General features: G+C 50.5%; 1 protein-coding gene across 1 annotated transcript; it reads left to right on the top strand.

Moving 5' to 3' along the window:
* The first annotated feature begins 4908 nt into the window (after nt 1-4908).
* Nucleotides 4909-8799, top strand: LOC149810510 (uncharacterized). The gene is made up of 6 exons (XM_089994235.1): nt 4909-4929; nt 5135-5384; nt 5602-5669; nt 6136-6291; nt 7155-7295; nt 8626-8799. The coding sequence occupies exons 1-6, from the start codon at nt 4909-4911 to the stop codon at nt 8797-8799; spliced, it is 810 nt and encodes a 269-aa protein (XP_089850361.1).
* The last annotated feature ends 803 nt before the right edge of the window (nt 8800-9602 follow it).

Genomic DNA, 9602 nt, shown 5'->3' with positions numbered 1-9602 from the left:
CGCAGGGACAGTAGTGGCATGATTCTGGGACAGAATCACATTACGAAACTGTTTGTTAGGATCAATTCGGTCTGAAATCCGAAGTGCGGTAACCTCCACCACGATGAGTTTGAGAGAGGAGGGTGCTCAAAGAAGAACACCAAACTGTTTCACGGGACGATTGAGGCGTTTGCTCTTTGACGTGGGCCTTCAAATTCTGGTCGTTCACAATGATATCTCCTCCTCCCCCGGTTCATGCCGGTTATGTAGGTTTACCAGCAATGGAGTAATACAAATTCTTGTGGAAGAAAGAGGACCCGTTCTTGAGCATGCAAGAGCCCGACCCTGTGTGGCCTGTGTTTAGACCGACTACGGATCCGGAGCGAAAACCAGTGTTTTGCCAGGCAGAATGAATATTCAAGCCCTGTTAATAGATGTATTTTGGGGACAGCGATGAGAGTCAAACCCCATTCTGGCGAAACACTGCCAGAAATCAGCATGAGTTGAAAAACACGTGCTGCCCATCTGTATCAACCAGCGCGACATGCAACGCTCATCTCACTCTTTCGCCCTCGGCGTGGAGAACGGCAGCAAAGGGCCGCACCTTTTGCGCCTGACCGATAGAACCAATGGGGGTACTGCTTGAGAAGCTCGCCGACCTTGGCCGCATCCTTTGGCCGCGGAACCTTGATTCCGACCTGCGACATCTTCAGCTCATTGTCCGGCAAGCCCCTCAAGAAGTCGCGCACTTCCACAGCGTACTTCTTCGTGTGTGCGTTGAGCTTTGTTGTGTCTGGGTGGCCATCTTTTCCGAGTTTGGCGCCCGTGGCGGCGGCTGGTGCCGACTTCGGCTTGTCGTCCAGCTGCACACCGCATGTGTCAATAGCTCCTTTCGCACAGATGAGCTCAGTTGCACCCAGAGGCCGCCACTGCCTCGCTAGCATGCGCTTTGACACCCATGTTTGCGGACACCCAGGCGTCCGGAGTTGGGCAAATTGCAAGGCATGGTCATGTTTTAGCAGCCACAAGAAGAGCGTAGAGTGGTGGATTGTTCCCAGGAGCGATGCGCAGCATTCTCTGAACGTGAACGGATCCTGGTTGCGAGCAATGAAATGATGTCGAACTCTTCTACCATCGCCCACCATGGTTGTCAAGAAGGTGGTCCCCATGTCACCTGCCAGCATGTCTCGCTACGCCTCAAGATCTTTGGTTGAGCTGTGTGGGTGAGAGGCAAATGCCGGGGGGAGCTCAAAAGCGTAACGTGACATTTCTTCCGCGAAAATTGGCATGGTCACACTGCCGCTGAAAGGACAAACCAAAACGTCACCACACATGCCAAAAAGCATTCTCGCAGAGCAACATCAACTAGGAACTGACTCGGCATTGCGAAGTGATTCAAGATCAGTGGCGGAGTGTCACGCCTTGTGAAATTGAGGCGGATGGCACCCATGCCAGCCTATGACGTGTCAGATTTGTTCGCATGGGGTGCCGCCTCGTGGGATTGAGGCGGGAGTGGCTCACCTTGGCCTTCTTCGCCGGCTGCGGTGTTGTGGGTGCCGGTGCCTCGCGTTTCTCGCCGCTTGCGCGGGGCGCTGACGCTGGTGTTTTCAAAGCTTTGGACCGGGCCAACTGGTGCAGTTGCGCCGGGCTTGGCCCCTCCTCGTCATCCTCCTCGTCATCATCCTCGTCGTCATCCTCATCGCCGCTCTTGTCATCCTCATCCAAGTCGAACTTGTCCTCGTCCTCCGCCCCGGCGGCAGCTACGACCAGCCAAACCAGTCAGTCATCCCATTGACACACGTGTCCACTATTTTCTATGTCGACGAAACCAGATTCATGTCCGATGCCTTGTATGAGAGACAGGCAAGATCATGAGACACGGCCCACAGGACCGCTAAGTGGTTTGGCTTATTCACTACCAAACCACTGTGACAGTGGTTTGCGATGGGCTTGGTTGAAACTTCGCGAGACATCGTTCTACGTCCAGCTTCAGTGTGCCCCGGCATGTCCGATGTAGCATGGGCTACCTGTATCTGCCAGTGTGATGAACTCAGCCGAGTGTTTGTCACAACGAAGCAATGCTTGGGATTCACTGTGCATGTGGCCGTGTTGCAAGATAAGATCATACGCCATCACCGCTGCTTAACGCACCAGTCCGCTGCTGTTGCTTTTCCTGTGTGAAGCGTGCCGCTGTCTCACGGGCTTTAGCCACAGCAGTATCTATGTCCTCGCCATCCTCCTCGTCGTCGTCATCCTCATCCTCATCATCTGAGTCACCAGAGCCTTCCTCTTCCTCCTCCATGTCCTCGTCACTCCCCTCTGGCTCGGGCTGGATTCGACGAGTGCTGGTGAGCTTCTGCATCATGGCAAATGCGGGATGAACAGAATATACCGAATTATGATGATGATCGAAGTTGTCGATGTCAATGTGGATGCGGCAGTGATGTAAAAGATACATCATCCTGATGTCTTCACTCCTCCACAGGGGAATGCTTGCCGCATGCTGGTCACATGAATACGGAAGGCATACAAGGCAGTATGTGCTATCGTTGTGGAGGAAACTGTTGATATTCCGGAAGCTCTCTAGACTGTCTATCCAGTTCATAGCTAACTCTGGAATGAGCACCTACTGTTTGTAGTGAGACTCTTGTAAAGGCACTCGCAATGGCCCTTGGGGTGCTCACGGATCTCTGGAGTATCCACTACATCGTGGACTGGAGAACATCATATAAGCTGAGTGACCGCCGTGACACGCCCAACTTGTGTTGTAACGATGACCTCGACTTACGCGGACCTCCCTCCGGGAACATGAGTGCCATTGTTTGCATGTCGTTCTGCAACAATCTTGTGTGCCTGGTATTCAATGCAGATTGCAGCAGCTGTGATACTGTAACCAACGGATTCTCCTTTCAACGCCTAAGGCCAAGCGAAGGACCATTCCAAGACGGATTTCACATTTGAGTTGACCAAGGACATCGCCTAAGGCCAAACGAAGGACAATTCCAAGACGGACTCCACAGCATGATGCTTCGTATCCATGGACCCGCTAGGGAATGTCTGCGTGAGCCAGTGAGCTGCAAGCAAATGCCCACGTGGAGGCCGTTGTTGACATGCTGCAATTTAGTGTCTGGGAAGCCATACGACGATGACACGGCCCTAGACACTCCACCTTTCCGATGTCAGCTCACCGTTGGCATTGACATTTGAGCATGGTCGACACCGTTGACCGTTCCATGCAGCAGAAGTGCGGTCCTTGTGCACAAGCGTCTCATATCCATCGCATACGTATTCAACATACGCCTTCGGCTACGACATTTATTACTAGCGTCACAAGTATGACATGAAAGCTAGTGATAGTGATCTTGGCGTACTCCCAGTGTTGATGCGGTCAAGGCTCTGTCTGAGCCTGGTGAGCCGCACCTGCTGCTTTGATTTGGCCTTCTTGGCCATGTGCCCGCCTTTCGTCTCCTCCTCCTCGTCGTCATCAATGCCCACTCTTTGACGCACTTGCGTGCGGCCTGGCTGGTCTTCGTCATCTCCGCTGCTTTCGCCTTCGCTGCCGCTATCATCAGTATCATCGCCAGACTGAGCAGCCTTCCCATTCACCACGAAATCGGCGTCCTCCTCGTCCTCCTCGTCTTGGCTATCGTCTTCGTCCTCGTCGTCGTCGTCGTCGTCGTCTTCCTCCTCGTCAGCTTCAATGATGATGCTCCTGTGAACAGTGCAACGGCATTAGAGACGCGACATCACTAAACTCCTTCCAAGTCAAGAGTACGCAACAGTACGCAAGGCTTCCCATTACGACGGGGCACACCTCGAATGCTTGCCAGAATGACGCTTTTACTGATGGACGGCACGTACTGCCACCCAGGTTTGAGCAGCATGACGACTCCGCATTTCATTATGCATCTTCATGCATTAGAATGGCAAGTATCAATTATGGTGCAATTGCGTGCGTGTGCTATTTCGGAGATACATACAGACGAACTTTCAAACATGCGCGCGACGCCGGGTACCGACTTGTAAAGAAATGGCCATGATCCAACAGGAAGGAAGGCGTACTTGTAGCCGGTCAGATGGACATCGCCGGTCCCGGTGTGCGAAAATACCGTGTCAGGCTGCAACAGCAGGTCCGTCTGAAATTGAAACACCCTTCCAGGCATCAAGGTACCCAGCACAAATTCCTGTTCATCATTCGGAGATCGAACTTTGATCTGGCAGGGCTGTGATCCCTTGACATCTGTCAGCGCAACATTCGTGAGATGGAACATTTCCATGAGACCGTCCTCATTTTCAAGCGAGATTTTGGCTGGCTTGCCTGCATGAATCACCATGCCCCAAAATTCTACCTCCGGACTGAGCATGTTGCTCATGTATCCCAGATCACAGCAAAGGTCAAGGCGGACAAAAAATCGAATGCCCCAAGTGCTGAAAACACCAGGGTTTCCCCAGACTGCTCGACGCTCACAAGGCTTCAGAGTGATCAGAAAGCCAGATGCTCCACATACTCGGTTCCTTGTTGCTTATGCTCATCTTGATGCCCCTGAACTATAGTTGCTTTCGCCATTGAGGGCCGGGATTCCAATGTGGGCGGCAGTTCGAAAGTTGTGATTGTACCTGACGTCAGCCTCTTGCTGCTTTACTGGGCCGCGGTTCAAATTTGGAAGACTGAAGATACAGAGAGGGAAAGGGCAGAAATCGTCATCGCTTACCAACAGGCCATATAAACTAGCCGACTGTCCTTTGCTACTTTACGTCCAGATTATGAACATCGTGTGGTGTGTGGTGGCAACTTTTCAGCACAGAATCATGTCCTTATGCCTGAGAATTTGCGCGCACTGGTACCGTAGTCATTGCATATAGTTTTATTAGAAGTAGTGCAAGCGTCCTGTTGCTGTCGTTCATTGCGTGCTGTGCTCGTCGTGCACCATGGTGCTGTTACACATGAAGGTAAACTTCAACGCTTTCAAAATGACAGTGCTGAGGATATGTTGCCCCAGAATCTGTAACCAAACATCTGCTACGCAGCAGTTGAAAGTCGTCGTTGCCTACTTCGCTGTTAGGGTGCAAACACACTGTCATACCCCTCAGCCTTGCTCGTGCTTGTTGTTTGGACTTCATGTAACGATGTTCACATGCATGCTATGATACGCAGAGGTCGGAGCAGCATCAGTTTTTGTTTGAGACAACAGTGGAGGCTTTTGTGAAAGAAGTTACTCTCGAGTTGTCCACCCTGCACAACATGCGACAACGCATTCTCAAGCTGAAAATGGAAGGCGAGGAATTGGCAAAATATGGCCCTGCCAAGCTTCCTGACAAGCAGGGAATTGACACGTACGTCGAAGGTGGTGTAGAGAAAGGACCACACTACCTGATGGACCCCACTGGTAGAAGGACAGGCAACGGTGCGATATCATACAGGGTTGCGTTTCGGGCACGCAAGTCAGGGATTGTTGTTTCCTTGTCGCCTCGTTTCTGCTTCGTTATTTGGTTTCAGGCATTTCCGTTCTTGCATGTGCTTGGTGAATGCAAACCTGTGTTTGCATGGAATGGATTCCACTGCACACAGCACTTGTTGGGTATTCCGGGCAACTTTTGATAATGGCATGGCTCTGTGTGCAGCATGCGATCCACAACTGGCCAAGGTTCTCAACAAAACGCTAGATGAGGCAGATGAACTGGTCAGCCAGGTGTGCTTCTGTGTCAACAGCAGGTTGCGCGTGGTGAAAGTAGCTATACCACTCCATACACAATTAAACATCATATTTGTGTTCAACAGACTGTGTGTACAAGTTCGCATTGCGAAGAAAGCACAAATACGGGCCAGTGCTAAATGAACGCCGTCTGCACATTCTTGAAATATGTGGAATCGAAACCCTCTCATCGCGTTGAAAGAGCAAATGAAGAGAAGATACGACACACAGTGCTCATGAAGTAGGTGTGCCAGCCATGACAAAGAGGGTGTGCCAATCGAAAAACTTCAGCATCCACATGGACAGTGGTGAATACACACGTGCCAATCAAATAGAAGAAATGAGCAGAAGAAATGAGCATGCATGGAGTTAGGTAGGACCATGAAAGCCACCGATAAGCAGTTTCAAGTACCTGGACACAAGCTCTAGACATGGAGGCTCAAAGTTGTATGGAGATTTGCAGAAGCAAGTGGAGAGGAAGGTAGTGCTTACAAAGCAGATGTTGCAAGACAAGCTAGATGAAGTCCGTGGTGCCATCATGATATGCTATCCCATGGGCTTGCCACAGTGGGACCCTGTACGGTCAATCTTGGACGGTGAGGATGATGGATCTTGTTCGGTACGCCTATGAGCCAGTGACTTTGCAATCTGGTGCCATTTGGTTGCAAACTTTCAGATGCCGAAAGTTGTAGTATGCCTTCGAGCCATTGATGTTGCCAAGTGGGCTGCACCTCAAAACTCTTGGAATGTTTAGTGAATGAGAGGGAGCTTCTTCAGGGTGCAAGCTGTGCTGGTTGTGTCACAGCTCTCATGCTGTGTGTGACATTTGAGCGTGCGCTCTTGCAACAAGCAGTGCAACTAGCTGTTTTTGCCAGTTTCAGAATCAGTCCTAAAACCTCCATCAACCAAAGCCAGCGTGCCTGGACCAGCTTGAAGTTGCCAATGTCTATATATAGGATGCTCGTGTGGTGTACTTGCTGCAACATCTTATTTTCAGCAGCAGTGTACTTTTGTCGCATGTTTCGACATGCAGGCTTTGACGCTGAGAGTTGCCTGAAGAAAATTCATACGTTCTCCAGTTACAGGCATTTCCATGCTCTTTGCATGTAGGCATACAATGATGATATAGGGAGGCACAATACTCCCTTGAATCGTGGCAGTTGGTGGAAAGAGAGAGCTCCCTTGAATTGAGGCAGTTGGTGGAAAGAGAGAGATAGACAAAACCCAAAAGTGATGTTTCATTTGATATAGAAGAACGCCTGATACGGCCTGAATATACCGTTGGTGTTCAATTAAATTAAAGTAGGAGATGTCTTGCAGAGTCTTTATGCAACATCCTCAACCAGTCTCCCCATTCCACATTCTTGTCTGAGAACCGCTGGCACTTTTGGCTTCCGAGTCTGTTGAAGTTCACGGCAGCCATGCAATGGAGATGACAATGAGCTGGGATGTGGCATGCAGTATGGCACGGATGATGTTGAGCCAGAGAACACATCGCTCTGGTTTGCGGGAAAGCAAATGATACCTGAGAACAAACTCATGGCGCATGTTGGCAGGCACGAAAAGACAAAGTGCGTGGTCAAGCTGCAAAAGAAGGGGCAGGGCGCTCCAGCCAGAGAACCGGTGTGTTTTTCACGAGAGATGCTTTGCTGTCAAGAACATCGACGCATGTATACGTTGCTATCAGGCAATGACTGGGCATCTAGCAAAACAGGGGATTTTGCTTTTGGACGGATGAAGCGCCTGTCAACCTTTGAGCATTAAGTGCTGTATCTTGTAATCCCCAACTTGCACTCGGAGTTGCCATTGTTCATGTGGATGCATGGTGCAGTGCTGCAAAACACGTGGTATCATCGTGGGGGATGCCATTTTATCATGTACTAAACTATGAAAACGAGGAACACAGTCAATCGTGCATTAGCCTTCAAAGGGCAAGTCCATCATGTGCATCACAGGTTGGCCAGGCAGCAACAATCTTCGCCAGGATGGGTTCAAGCACCGTTGCTGTGGTAGAATTTTATGCATTTCCAGGCATCTGGGCCCGCAAATCGCATCCTTTGACAAAATGCAGAACTGATGCACCTCCGGAAGTCCCTTGGAACAGAGGGAAAGGGCTTTTTGCAGCCCTGGCCATCAAGTGTGCAAGTACTGCAGGTTGGCCATGGCCCAGCCTGCAATACATGCACATTAAGTTAGTTCAACTACTAGTGTACTATTGTTTAACTACTAATGGTGGTGTACCTTTCTGCAACACTACCGCATACTGAGAATTGGAGCAGTTAAAAGAAGAAAACTGAGCTCGCTGCACACATGATGATGACATATCGTTTTGCAACACTACCGCATCCACATGGCCATTGGCAACTCCAAGAACTACTTGGGGATGTGCATGGCAATTACTTGCATTATAATTTGCCTCGGTTGCCGTCAAATGAGGCACAAGCAGGACACACGTTTCGTGGACAATTTATGGTGGCGGAACGAAGCATGTGCCTCCTACTTGCAAGTGCCTCCTCAGGACCTCGACGGACTCAACAGGAACAAAGATCAGCTGGGAACGAGAGCAGAGGATCACAGTGTTAGCTACGAGTGCTCATGCTTCAACATACTCGCCTTAATTTTGGGCTTGCCAGCCCCCGCCACCTTCAAAAATTGGGACTTCCGAGCATGGGCAAACAAAGCGTTGTCATGTCAGTTTGTCAGGTTGCGACATTATATGGTGATGATGTATCGTTGTACAACACTGCCACATCCACATGGACATTGGCAACTGCAAGTACTACTTGGGCGGCAGTGCTACCATCACCTGAGGCAAGCATCTTGTCAAAAACGGGTGATCCAAATTGGAAGGCACAATGGATCGATCATGCTGCCATGGTGACACTTCGAAGGTGGATATCTGGCAGCAAGCTGCGACGGCTGCGTTGTTGGCAGAACGCTATGTTTGGTGCAGGTGACCGACCAAGCGACGCAACAGGCGATGATGCAGTGGTACTACAAGAAGCAAGAGGAGCAGAAGGCCCTGGAAGAAGACCAGGATGACTCATACACACACGCCAAGTGGGCTTCCGGAAACTCCCTGAAGGCTCACTTCTCCGGTGTCACCAATGTTCGCGTGCCACGGTGACAGAAGACCGACACAGACCTTATCAGAGAGGGGCTGAAAGGCCCAACACAAAGCGATTGGGCCCGCTTGAGATGCAAGACTGCAGCACCGACATGTGCTTTACGTTATGCATAGGGGCAATGCTTTGCGAGATTAGTTCGACTACATGCATGTTCCAGCATTGCATACATTTTCCGGCGCCTGGACCCTCAATTTGCTCGCTCTGGCAAACGCTAGCTCAATGGGGGTCTGAAAACTGCAACACCAGCATGCTGTGTATGGCAATGAAGCCGCAGCGCCTTGGTCCCATAGTCCTGGCGGCGAGGCAATCTAAAGCTCAGCCTCAGATTACTTCAATGAGTGAGCCGGCGCTGAATCTCATCATCCTCGACCTCAGGGGTAGTTAAACGTATGGGTCGTTGATGACCACGTGGATGTGGATGCAATGACCCTGTAGATCCAGTATTGGTGGTGTAGTAATCGTGTAGCATCATTACATCACATAGATAATGGCAAGAAATAGACAAAAAGGTACAACGATCGTGTAGCATCATCATCATGCCCAGCGTCCTGCACGCTGCGAGGCGCGCAAGCAGCTGCTGTTGTGCCTAAAGCAGAGCCATGTGGAGCTTTCCTGCACCTTCTATCGGACGATGTCTGTAGCGAATGTACACATGTCTTGCCTTTTGTTTTCTTTTGGTTGTACATGCTGCTGTGCCGACCGTAAAAATTGTGATAGGCGGAAGATGGCGTGCGAGATTTTCGGAAAAGATGTAAATGGGTCGCATGCGTCGTACGGGTACTTGACGTATGCTGTGTTGTGT

Source organism: Nuphar pumila, unplaced genomic scaffold, assembly GCF_984573655.1.
Source record: "Nuphar pumila unplaced genomic scaffold, dmNupPumi1.hap1.1 HAP1_SCAFFOLD_328, whole genome shotgun sequence".
NCBI lineage: Eukaryota > Viridiplantae > Streptophyta > Magnoliopsida > Nymphaeales > Nymphaeaceae > Nuphar > Nuphar pumila.
Note: the sequence above shows the minus strand (reverse complement) of the source record. Positions and strands in the feature narration are given on the sequence as shown.